At 42.7% G+C, this 13,755-nt stretch overlaps 1 protein-coding gene across 1 annotated transcript in view; it reads left to right on the forward strand.

The window, feature by feature from the left end:
• Nucleotides 1-3,199: 3,199 nt before the first annotated feature.
• The window catches only part of LOC140483393 (chitin synthase chs-2-like), a 54,880-nt gene continuing 44,324 nt past the window's right edge, over nucleotides 3,200-13,755 (forward strand). The window contains exons 1-2 of the mRNA XM_072581644.1: nucleotides 3,200-3,277; nucleotides 11,023-11,202. Coding sequence (XP_072437745.1) covers nucleotides 3,200-3,277; nucleotides 11,023-11,202 — 258 coding nt within the window. The remainder of the gene's footprint in view (nucleotides 3,278-11,022; nucleotides 11,203-13,755) is intronic.

Below are 13,755 nucleotides of genomic sequence, written 5' to 3' on the forward strand. Positions count from 1 at the left end.
ACTGGGAGGGAGATGGTGTGGACCTTGACTGGGAGGGGGCAGGGAGATGCTGGGCTCCGTGACTGGGAGGGGACAGGGAGATAGTGGAGACCGTGACTGGGATGGGGTCGGGAGATGGTGGAGACTGTGACTGGGAGGGGGCAGGGAGATGGTGGGGACCCTAACTGGGAGGGAGATGATGGGTACCGTGACTGGGAGGGGGCAGGGAGATGGTGGGGACCGTGACTGGAAGGGGGCAGGGAGATGGTGCGGATCGTGACTGGGAGGGGGCAGGGAGATGGTGGGGACCGTGACTGGGAGGGGACGGGGAGATGGTGGGAACTGTGAGTGGGAGGGGGCATGGAGATTGTGGGGGCCGTGACTGGGAGGGGGCAGGGAGCTGGTTGGGAACCGTGGCTGGGAGGGAGGTGGTGGGGAACGTGACTGGAAGGGGCAGGGAGATGGTCGGGGCTGTGACTGGGAGGGGCAGGGAGATGGTGTGGACCTTGACTAGGAGGGAGATGGTGTGGACCTTAACCGGGAGGGAGATGTTGTGGACCTTGACCAGGAGGGGGCAGGGAGATGGTGGGGACCGTGACTGGGAGGGGTCAGGGCGATGGTGTGGATCTTGACTGGGAGGGAGATGGTGGGGACCATTACTGGGAGGGGGGAGGGAGATGGTGGAGACTGTGACTGGGAGGGGGCAGTGAGATGGTGGGGACCGTGACTGGGAGGGGGTAGGAAGATGGTGGGGACCGTGACTGGGAGGGGCAGGGAGATGATGGGGACCGTGACTGGGAGGGAGATGGTGGGGACCGTGACTGGGAGGGGGCAGGGAGATGGTGGCAGACCGTGACTGGGAGGGGGCAGGGAGATGGTGGGGACCGTGACTGGGAGGGGGCATGGAGATTGTGGGGGCCGTGACTGGGAGGGGGCAGGAAGCTGGTGGCAGACCGTGACTGGGAGGGGGCAGGGAGATGGTGGGGACCGTGACTGGGAGGGGGCAGGGCGATGGTGGGGACCGTGACTGGGAGGGGGCAGGGAGATGGTGGGGACCGTGACTGGGAGGGGGCAGGGAGATGGTGGGGACCGTGACTGGGAGGGGGCAGGGAGATTGTGGGCATCGAGACTGGGAGGCGGCAGGGTGATGGTGGGGACCATGACTGCGAGGGGACAGGGAGATGGTGGGGACCGTGGCTGCGAGGGGACAGGGAGATGATGGGGACGGAGACTGCGAGGGAGATGGTGGGGACCGTGACTGGGAGGGGGCAGGGAGATGGGGCGTACATGAAGAGAAGGACATTGGGACTGAAAAAAAACATATGGGTTGAGCGCCAGCGGAACAGGTATTGGAGATTCCAGAGCTCTCCTTTGCACACTGCTCGGATCTTGGGCTCTGCTTGTCACAGCCGCCATGCTGTAACATTCAGCCTCCTCTTTCCTCCGCGGGGTTTCCCTCTCTGACACCACTGAACCCCTGCTCAAAATCGCTCGAGCTTCCTTCGCCCGCTCAATTGTGCCTTGGCACATGACGGTGACGTAAAATCTACGTGATGACGTCGACGGTTGGAACCGTTTGCGTGCCCAGTTCGCAATGTGCGCATGTGTGTGTTTTCTTGCTGTTGTTGGTGTCAGCCGACAGTCCCTTGTTTAATTGTCTAACACTGCTGTACTCATGACTGGATTTGGCACGTTTGCAGGTGTCTAAATTTTCATCTAAATGAGATACCAACTGTGTAAAGAAATTCAGGAGTTGTATTATTTTCGTTGATCGTTCTGTGTCATTACCCGAGTGACTGACAAAGTTTGTGAATACTGAGAACATTGATCAGAGTTAGGTTTCTTGTGGAAATTTTATGATAGTGCCCAATGCTCGACTGGAATCAGAGTTTCCTTGGATCCATAAAGTATTATTAATAACATTGGCAGTTATTTCCCTTGGTTTATGCTGTTTTCTTTTATTGATGTTCCCCTCCTCTGTCTGTCAGGGCGTTTGCTCGAAACGTCGATTTTACTGCTCCTCGGATGCTGTCTGAACTGCTGTGCTCTTCCAGCACCACTAATCCAGAATCTGGTTTCCAGCATCTGCAGTCATTGTTTTTACCCTGTTACTTTCTATGTCTATTTCCAACCTACGACTGCCATCCTTAGACTATTGCTTCCCCACTCTATTTCTGTCATTCTTGCTCATCTTTTTATCTTCTGTTATTTGTACCCTGGCTATTTCTCTTTTGCTTTCTCTTCCTGCATTCTTTTCCAGAAAGATATTACAGAAAAACAAACAGTAGAAAATCCATAGAAAAAAAATACAGTTCTAGACTCAATGGACATCCTAAGAGCAAATAACTGCAGATGCTGGAATCTATACTGAAAACAAAATTGCTGAAAATCACAATGGGTCAGACAGCTTCTGTGGAGAGAAAGCAAGCTAATGTTTCGAGTCTAGATAACTCTTCTTCAGAGCTGACGTGAAATGTGGAAGGGGCAACATTTATGCAATGGTCGCCAAATACCACACTAATGCCATTTAACAGGTTTGCTGATGACACCACCATACTCGGTCGAATCTCAGATGGCGATGAAACAGACTACTGACAGAAGGTGGAAAACCTGGAAAAATGGTGCACAGAGAACAACCTAGTTCTCAGTGCTGGCAAAACTCATTATTTACTTTAGGCAGGATGTTACTCATGCCTCCTACACATTAACAGCATAGAGGTGGAACAAGTGGAAAGTATCAAGCTCCTGGGAGTGGTCATCTACGACAAGCCTTCTTGGACTCTTCATGTGGACGCACTGGTTATAAAGGCCCAACAGCATCACTTCTTCAGGCAGCTGAGAAAATTTGGCATGATGGTGAATACCCTTGCCAGCGTGGTGCGCCATCGAGAGCATCCTGTCTGGATGTATCCCTACCTGGTATAGCAACTGTACCATTCAAGATCGGAGATGGTTACAGAGAGTGGTGAACTCAGCTCAGACAATCACAAAGGCCAATCTCTCATCTATAGATTCCATCTACCAGGCCCACTGTCAAGGAAAGGCTGCCAGCATTCTTAAAGATCCAACCCACCCAGGCAATGTTTTTCTACAACTCTACCACTGGGGAGAAGGTACACATTTAAAAGCAAATGGACTTATTAGCGATAGATATCATGGTTTTGTCTGGGGAGGATTTAGCCTCAGTAACTTGATTGAGTTTTTCAAGGAGGTGACGAAGATGATTGAGGGAAAGGTGGTTGGTATTGTCTACTTGGACTTCAGTAAAGCCTTCGACAAGACCCCTCATGGCAGACTGGTATAAAAGGTGCAGTCACATGGTATCAGGGGTGAGCTGGCAAGATGGATACAGAGTTGGCTTAGTCATAGGAGACAAAGGACAGCGGTGGAAGGATGCTTTTCGGAATGGAGAGTCATGACTAGTGGTGTTCCACCTGGATCAGTGTTGGGACTTCTGCTGTTTGCAGTCAACATAAATGATTTGGAAGAAAATGTAGCTGGTCTAATTAATAAGTTTGCGGATGATACAAAGATTAGTGGAATTGTGGATAGTCGGTGGGGGGGGGGGGGGTTAAGAGGATTGTCAGAGGATATAGCAGGATATGGATCAGTTGGAGGTGTGAGCAGAAACTTGGCTGGAGTTTAATCCTGACAAATGTGGGGTGATGCATTTTATGGAAGGTCAAATACAGGTGGAAATTAGTTAAAAATCACACAACATCAGGTTACAGTCCAATAAGTTTATTTCAGAACAGTAGCTATTGGAGCGCTGCTCCTTCAGGTGAGTGTGGAGAATAAAATTCTAAGACACAGAATTTGTAGCAAAAGTTTACCGTGTGATGTAACTGAAATTATATATTGAAAAAGACGCAGATTCTTTGTTAAGTCTCTCATCTTTTAGAATGACAATGTAGGTTTCAGTTCTTTCATATGTAAATCGCAAAACATTTTTAAAAAGTTACATTCTCAAGTGCACTTTAACAATTGGTGTCATGTAAGTCCAGATAAGGTATTGAAGGTGTCAACTCCCTTTGAGGCTGTCTGTGCCAGAATGTTCAGACTGATTCTAAAAAAACAGTTTGCAGAATCCTACATGGATTCATGCAGTTTTTGAGCAAAGTAAAATGTACTTACATTTTCATCCACATGTTTATCAAAGACCATTTAAATACCCTTAATATTGGCGAGTCTACTACTGTTGCAGGTAGTGCATTCCATACCCCTACTACTCTGAGTAAAGAAACTACCTCTGATATCTGTTCTATATCTATCACTAACATTCTTATTTTTACAAAAGCAAAATACTGAAGTTGCTGGACGTCTGAAATAAGAACAAAATGTGCTGGAAATGTTAGGCAGAATCTATGTAAACATTTTTGGTCAATGACCTTTCACCAGAACCAACTTAAGACAGGAGTACAGTAATTATACAGTGAATGGCAGAACCCTTAGGAGTATTGACATGGAGAGGGATCTGGGTGTGCAGGACCACAGATCACTGAAGGCAGCAGTGCAGGTTGATTAGGTAGTGAAAAAGGCCTGTATAATGCTTGTCTTCATTTAAAGTGGCATTGCGTATAAGGATAGGCAGGTTATGCTGCAGATTTATGGAACTTTAGTTAAACCATGCTTGGAATATTGCATAAAGTGCTGTTGACAAGATTATCAGAAGGATGTGGATGCTTTGAAGAGGGTACAGGAAAGGTTTACCAGGATGTTGCCCATGTGATGATGCTGCCCCTTTAACAAGGTTATGTTGTTCTTGTTTATTTGTCAAGAGGGGTTGTAAAGGCAGAGGTGCTGATTTATCTGGAAATAGTTATTTTGAACAATGGCTGAGGAGTGGCCAGTTCTCTCGGTTCTGGTTTTTTTCTAGTTTGGTTTAGTTTTGGCTTTGAAGAACAGTTGGCTAGATGGGTTTGTTTTCACTGGAATGCAGGAGGTTGAGAGGCACCCTGACAGAAGTTTATAAGTCTGTGCATGGCATGGATAGAGTGGAAAGTATGAGGCTTTTTCCCAGGGTGAAAGGGTCAATTACTAGGGGACACACATTCAAGGTGCCGGAGGGGTGGGGGAAATTTAAAAGAGATCTGCGAGGCAAGTTTTTCACTCAGAGGTGATGAGTTCCTGGAACGTGATGTCAGAGGAGATGGTAGAAGCAGACACAATAGCAGCATTCAAGAAATGCATCGATGAATAGGAAGAGAATAGGAAGAGAAGAGAATACAGGATCCTATAAGTGAAGACAGTTTTAGTATGGAAGTGCAAAATGCATCGGCATAGGCTTGGAGGGCTGAAGAGGCTGTTCCTGTGCTTTTTTTTTGTTCTTTGAAATATTGTTCCTCCTGTTTGCGCTGTGATTTGTCGGAACACTACAGTATGCCAAGTGAGCATGCAAGCAGGATGCTGTGTTAAAATGACTAGCTAGAAGAAGGTTTGGGTCATGGACCAGAGGTGTTCAGGAGTAAAAATTAACCTAAAACAAATAGAAGTCTGGAAAGCGCTCATTCAAAAGATTGTAAATTCAGTAGCCTCGTTAATTTTCAGCACAAAATACACAAAACATAATAGATGAACGTTGGGTTGATGGAGATAAAGTAATTGAATGCCAAAAAAGTCTCAAGGAGCTGAATTGGTTTACTCCTATTCTTGCATTTCAGGCACTCCTGTGCACCCACTAGTCACAATTTTCTTGGCACCAATTTGGAAGGAAGTGTCTTGATTGCTGACTTAGACATATTAAAGAAAAACTGTAAAATAAAGATGTATAAAGCAAATTAAACATTTAAAAATAATCCAAGGCATTCTCAAGTTTTGACAGACTTGTGGTTTTGCCATAATTGTCTTAATTTTGTTTAGAAACCGAAACAGAATAAAAGAACAAATTTTGGAGCTAACATTTATTCTGTATGAACATCGTACATTTCCAGAGAGAACTGCTTCGTCTCACTAGCTGGGTGTAGCAGCTCATGTTGCATAGCCCAACCTACGCTTCAAGGATTTTAGCAAGGTTACCAAAGCAAAGACTGAATGGCATTTCAAGTGTGCAAGCTTATTTTATGTCCTGTAAGTGCTCTTATGGTTCCCTCTAAACTGAACAGGAATAGTTAAAACAAATGCAAACTTTATTTTTCATTGTAACATTACATTTATGGTGGAATTGCAGGACACAATAAAGAATTGTGAAAAAAAAGTTTTCTTTCAATTAGGAGTGAGGCGTCTGATCTTTCTCACTCAAGGAATCAATTCTGCCATTGCTATTTATTTATGTCCAGAGTTTGAATCTACAGAACATAAAACAATACAGCACAGTACAGGCCTTCCGGCCCTCGATGTTGCACTGACCTGTCTGAACCAATCTGAAGCCTATCTATCTTACACTATTATATTTTCATCCACATGTTTATCCAATGACCATTTAAATGCCCTTAACATTGGCAAATCTACTACTGTTGCAGACCGTACATTCCATGCTCCTACTATTCTCTGAGTAAAGAAGCTACCTCTGATATCTGTTCTATATCGATCACCAGCATGTTTACAAAAGCAAAATACTGAAGTTGCTGGATGTCTGAAATAAGAACAAAATATACTGGAAATATTGAGCATGTTAGGCAGCATCTATGTAAACATTTCTCGTTGATTACCTTTCACCAGAACCTAAGACAGGAGTACAGTAAGAGTTTCAAACCAGTAAAAGATGGAAGGAAATAAAACTCTGTGGCTGGTCGAGGGAAGGGGTGATTGAACAACAAAACAATTCATGATAAGACAAAGAGTGGCAATGGATAGTTTGGAAAAACGAAGGTTCTGTCAAAATGGGATATGAATTGCATATAAAAACACACCTGAACGCCAATATGAAAGGTTGAAGGAAACAAACCAGATCAAAAACAAAGATAGAGGCTGGGGTTATTATCAAAACTTGTTGAAAATCTAAAATAAAACAAAAAGAAAATGAAGAAACTTAGGTATGGCGGTATCTGTGGAGGCAAACATTCCACCCTTCCCTACATTCACCAACTGATTTCAGATCCTTCCTCAAATTCTCTGTCTCCATTCTTGGAGGTGGAGCTATCAAGTAAAGTCAACTACAAACTCTCAGACTCCCACAGCTACCTCGACTGCTTCCTCACATCCATTTTCATGACACCAATTTTTCACACCAGTGCTGTCAGCATGTCTCCATTTTCCCTTGAACCTCAGATTCCCACTCAGCATGTCCATCCATTCCTGTTTTCACCACTTCCCTTCCTTCCTAGAATCATGGTATAGTTTTCCTTTGTTTTCAATTTCCACCCCAACAGACATCAGATTCAATGGATTGTCTTCTGCCATTTTGACCAGCACCAGCACATTATCACCAGCATTCCCTTTCAGTATTCCGTAAATGACATTCCACATTGCAAGGCAGGTTGTAACTGTACTGGAACAGCTTAATTAAGGATGTGTCTATTTTCTTGTGGCTGTGCCAACAACTATGAAAAATAGTGCTGCCTATCTGATATTTAACTTGCACAAAGAAATGAGTGAAGTGCCATTGTGTAGCAAACCTGGCCAAAGCTTCTTAACACATTCAACTGTGGCAGGTGAAGTATCCAAACAAATATTCCTAATACACAAATGTTACGATTCCAGATTAGTAAATCACATCAAATGCATCGAACTGGCTAACTATTTAATTAGACAGGTAGCAAAAAGATCTGCACAGTTCCAGTGAATACATTTTTAGCTTAGGTTGCTTAAGCTGCTGATCAAAATTTTTAATCAGATCCCACTGTTATTGAGTCCTTAGTCATAGCAATTGCATGTAAACATTAAATATGTTAAGCAGGAAAACATGTTAGTTTAGGAAATGGTAAAACATCTACATATGAGACCGACTCTTTTCTCTTGAAAACTGTCTCTGATATAGCTCTGAAGATAGGTGTGGCTGAATATGTAAAATGAGCACCACACCTCTAAGGACAAATACAACGGGTGTATATATAGATCATATTCAGTGCCTTTGGCTTACTCTAACTGAACGCACCTTGTAAATAACATTTATTAATCATTATTGAAGAAATGGAGAGTAAGGATCAAGATACCAATGAGGCAAAAAGACTGCATAGAAGCAGGTAAAACCTTTAAAAATTATCTTGTGGTATTAGTTTATTTCTAAAAACTGTATCTGTAAACAATTCTGTAAAATGTTTAAAATATTATTTGATATATAGATTATGTGATATTAAATATCAGTTTTTAGAACTAGTTTTGCAAATTAAGTGAGTAGTTGAAAATCTTTGGACACATTGTGTGGAGGGGAAACATCTGTGCCTAAAAGTATCTCAGTAATCGAAATAATTTCGGAGCAGTATGAAAGGAGTTCTTGTTCAAGGTAACAAGGTATTAAACACGCAAAATTGGTCAAGTGCTGATTAGTTTTCTTTACAAAGTCAATTAATTACAAATAATTTTTTCAAGTTGAATGCTGCAGTTTTGGGGAATTTGTAATTGATGTTGAAGTGCAAAGAAATTCTAAATTGTACTGTTCACCTACATACCTGCTCTGTCTCAGTTTTGTTCATCACCAATTAAGATATGTAAAAATCCGGGTAATTTTGCCCAAAATAAAACTAATTGAATTTTATATATTTAAATGATTATTCTTCAAAGGCCAACATGCAGCAGGTGCTGCATTATATATTTCTTTGTTTAGTTTCAGGAAAACATGGGATCCGTTTATGTTGAAAATGGTAAATGACGAAGAAGAAGTCACTGGGAAATGTGTGTTACTCTTGCAATATGTAATCTGCTTCATTTTTGGAGTCTGTGTGCTGGGGTTAATCTTTCTCAGCAAGGTCAGTACATCCTTAAAGAAACAGGACTGAACATTTAAATAAAACTCTTAAAGTTATTCAGCACCTTTTGTTATGTTCCAAATCAATTACTGTAATTATTAATAATAGCATTATAGTGTTCCTTTCAATACCTTTTCAGATTTCAGGATGCCCAGAGCATTTTCACTACTCATTAATTATTTTTTGAAAAACACAGTATAAAATAAATAGTCAGAAGGCTTGTTTAGGGAGAAATATTGTGCGGGTAACTAGGATACCTCAAATAGTGCCATGGAACATTTTACACCCACCTGAGATTACAGACAGGGGCTTCAAATTAATGTTTCATCCAAAAGAAATCAGCTCATGACAGTGCAGCACTTCGGTCTACTATCGATCTAGTTTTGTTCTTAAGCCTTTGAATTGGGATTTCTGAGGGGTATCTAGTAGTTTCTAACTGGCATCTGGTACTTTCTGAGGGGTATCTAGTAACCTCTGAGGGGTATCTGGTACTTCAGAAGATGAGTGAGATCAGAAAGATTGTAATGTTTCATTACAACTACATTAATAACATGAAGATATGTTTTGGGATGCAGTGGAGGCTCATACAATTGCAACATTTTAAAAGGCATCTGGATGGGTATATGAATCCGAAGCATTTGGAGGGATATGGGCCAGGTGCTGGCAGGTGGGACTACATTGGATTGGGAATATCTGTTCAGCATGGACATGTTGGACTGAAGGGTCTGTTTCCATGTTGTACATCTCTATGACTCTAAATGGCATTTGTATGAAGCAAAACATATTAATGGACCAGAATTTATTGTAAAAGAAAAATGGCAAAGCGAACTGGACTCTGCATCACTCATGTACAAATTAAAGAGAAGCTTTATTTCAGCGCAAATGGAAAGTTTAGATACAAAAGTCTAGAATCCATGTGACAGGTAGTAGAATGGAAGTTATGTCGGATGGCAGGTGGATAAAATGAGTAGGTGGGTGAGCTGTAGGTGGTTTGAGGGGAGTCAAGTTTAGTTGTGTAGTCAAGTCAGGTGATGGAAGCTGGGAAAGGATCATCAGATTGGATTGAGTTGGGCTAGTCAGCTGGTGGGGGGGAGCTGATTAGTCAAGTTGGAAGCTAGTTGGTTGGTAGGAGGTGGGCAGGACCAGATCGGGTGTATGGTAGAGTGATCAGGATAGTGCAGTTGGTCATGGTAGTCAGGTTGGACTGAAGAGATAATCAGGATTTTGATGGATATTCAGGAGATCTGGGGTTGTGGCCAGGTCATTGGGGCTATTGTCAGGTTGTGCCAAGTCAGAATGGTAATCGGGCTTTTGGGATCTACTTCATTTTGGACTGACAACAGAGCATGATGTGTTGAAGGGAAGGATTTACTGACAGGAAGTGTTCTCAGCTTTTTTTTTTAGATTAGATTAGATTACTTAGATTAGATTACTTACAGTGTGGAAACAGGCCCTTCGGCCCAACAAGTCCACACCGACCCGCCGAAGCGCAACCCACCCATACCCCTACATGTACCCCTTACCTAACACTACGGGCAATTTAGCATGGCCAATTCACCTGACCTGCACATCTTTGGAGTGTGGGAGGAAACCGGAGCACCCGGAGGAAACCCACGCAGACACGGGGAGAACGTGCAAACTCCACACAGAGAGTCGCCTGAGGCGGGAATTGAACCCGGATCTCTGGCGCTGTGAGGCAGCAGTGCTAACCACTGTGCCACCGTGCCGCTTCAGTCTTTGTTCCACCCAGTGACCGGGTGGTAGGAGGTACCTGATGTACAGATCAGCCAAGGGAAGAAGTGAAGTCTGTTGGGTCACCAGGCTACCCAAAATGCAGCTAGTGGTATAAGGAAAGGACATATCTTGCTTTCCCCAAAGATACAACACTGCGATAGATTATTTCTTTGGATACTGTGCTCCTCATTTCTGGAAAAGCTGGGCTCAGAAGACCTCACAAAAAAGTTCAGAGCAGTGTCTGACATGGAAAGGTTCAAGCAAAGCAATAACCCAATGATGATTGCTCACTTTCAAACTTTGATTAATTAATTCCAACCAGGTTCTTCTTGCTGATAGGGTCATCACTTTTGCTGCTGTAAGTGCTGTGACAAAATATCATGGAAAAGAGTCGCTATTTTATAGTTTCCAGACATGCTTAGTGAGTGTATTTGTGTTGAAGAATATGCACTTTTATGTTTCACAGGCCAGTCTTCTGTTACTGATCAGTGCTTCAAACAGTGAATCACCTTTTGAGAACAAACCTTTCACTCACCTTATCCTCGCTTGTGCATTAGTTGTACCTAATGTTCTGGCCTTGGCAAAGGCCTTATGGAAGGTATCATTTGGATCATCTGATGCTCCTTCACTTAATATTCTAGGAATGGTAAGATGTTTTTTAAAATTCAATTTAAGAGCTTTCAGGTTTTCGAGAAAAAGAAATTAAAGGAATAGAAGGGTATATTTATAATTTCACTGGACTAGTAAACCAAAACCCCAAGCTCATGCCTTGAGGACTTGGATTCAAATCATGGCAGATGGGGGAATTTGACTCTACAGAGGCCGGTATCCCATCACCAAGTCATCCTTTATTTACATGTGAAGAGTCCTTAACGATCTAGCTTCCTCAGAGCCAGCTGACATACCTGCTCTTAATTAACAGCCTCAATGAGGGAACTCATATTCTATGAGGTCCACCTGGATGATCTTGTTACAAAGAGTTGCTCAACTGATGATCAATAATTGTCGATTGTTGTAAAATGTATTTCAGAGAATGTAATCTGCCATCCTTGTCTGGATAGTATGTAACTGCAGACCCAAGGCAATGTAGTTAACTTTTATTTGCTTTCTGAGCAATTAGAGAAGGATGATAAAAGTCGGCTTAGCCAGCAACATCTATATCTCATGTATAAATAAAAAATACTTGGAGAGAAGCTAATGTTATGATTGTGGCAGAATTTGGGGGTAGAACTGATGCAGCAATTGTTTTGCACAGTTTTGTTCATGCCTCTATGAAAACATCAGAAAAAAATTAGACATTGTCTATATTCTGTCCATATTCAGCACATATCACTCAATGCAACTTTAAGTGCTTTAGTCACTCGAAGAGCTTCTATATTTTCAAAAAATATATAATTTTAATGTCTCTTCAAGTGATGTAAATATTTTTGTGCCTTTCAATGATGAATTGACATGGAATTGATACAAACCAGGAGGTCTTAGGAAGTAATAAATATTGACAAACCTGATTATCTGAGAACAAATCTGCAAAATGTAGGAAGGGACAACTTTAACCTTAATTCATTAAGTTCACTCATCCAAGTGTGCTCTTTTTGAAGGAGTAAATTAGTTGTAATTTTAGAATTTTTTAGCTAACTTTACAAAGTTATTTCTCAAAAGCCATTTAGGAAACAAGAAAACAGAAAAATAACATATTTTGAACATTTCATTTGTGATTTATTAAATATCACAAGTAGTTCTCATAACCTGGCCCCAATATTTGTTCCCTGATTGAGTGCAGAGATGGGAGAGACCCTAGTTCCATGAGCCTGACTTTTGAGTGTAGCTACCAGCCTTATGGGAAGACAATGACCTAGTGCAATTACCACTTGACTGTCAATCCAGAGATCTAGGTTCTGAGGACCTGTGTTCAAATCATGCAGTGGTAGATGGTGGAAGTTGAATTAATTCATGAAACCATTATTCCAGGAAAAACACATATGGTTGACTAATCTCCTTTAGTGAGGAAATTCCTGACTTACATGGTTGGCACATGTGTGACTCCAGACTGTCACCAATGTGGTTGACTTCCAACTGCCTTTGACCAATTGGAGATGGGCAATAAATACTGGCCAAGCCAACCATGCTGACATTATGTGAGAGAATAAAATATAAGCTAGAGTAGAAATTGGGGCTGACAATCCCAGAAGACCTGAAGAGGATGTTCGGTGAAAAAGCAAGAGAGGTGGAAAGCCTGCTTTAGGGCCCTGTCACTGTGTGTAAAACCTAAAAGAATAGTGCATAAAACATGTCTTCACCCCTCCTAACCACACACACACCCCCACACACTCCCTCCATCTTTCTCTCTCTCACTCTCTCTCTCTCTCTCACTCTCTCTCTCACACACACACAAACCTTTCCCATTCCGCATTCATTGTATATCAATTTTTACGGTCATATGCCAAACCATATTCATAATCAACACCCTTTCCTTTTCACCTCTTGGGTTAAGTCACTTAGTATTCACCACAGAAGATCTCAGAACACATCCATAGGTGTGAGAAAAAAAAAGATCTATTTAGTTCTTTTTTTTAGATTACTTACAGTGTGGAAACAGGCCCTTCGGCCCAACAAGTCCACACCGCCCTGCCAAAGTGCAACCCACCCATACCCCTACATTTACCCCTTCCTAACACTACGGGCAATTTAGCATGGCCAATTCACCTGACCTGCACATCTTTGGACTGTGGGAGGAAACCGGAGCAAACCCACACAGACACGGGGAGAACGTGCAAACTCCACACAGTTAGTCACCTGAGGCGGGAATTGAACCCGGATCTCTGGCGCTGTGAGGTAGCAGTGCTAACCACTGTGCCACCATGCCGCCCATTAAAGTCTTCTCTTCAGTAAAGTCTTAGAAAACATTTCAAATTCATCATGCATTGAAATTCCTGCATTCCCCATGGCCAAGCCACCTAATTTACACATCCCTGAACATTATGGGCAATTTAACATGGCTAATTCACCCTAACCTGCACTGGGGGTGGAAACTGGAGCACCTGGAGGAAACCCATGTGGACACAGGAAGAATGTGCAAACTCCACACAGACATTCATCTAAGGCTCGAATTGAGCCCAGGCCTCTGTTGCTGTGAGGCAGCAGTGGTAACTATTGAGCCTCTGTGCCACCAACCCAGCACCTGATAATTTAAATGGCTAGC

The sequence above is a fragment of the Chiloscyllium punctatum genome, chromosome 11 (assembly GCF_047496795.1).
Source record: "Chiloscyllium punctatum isolate Juve2018m chromosome 11, sChiPun1.3, whole genome shotgun sequence".
In the NCBI taxonomy this organism is placed as follows: domain Eukaryota; kingdom Metazoa; phylum Chordata; class Chondrichthyes; order Orectolobiformes; family Hemiscylliidae; genus Chiloscyllium; species Chiloscyllium punctatum.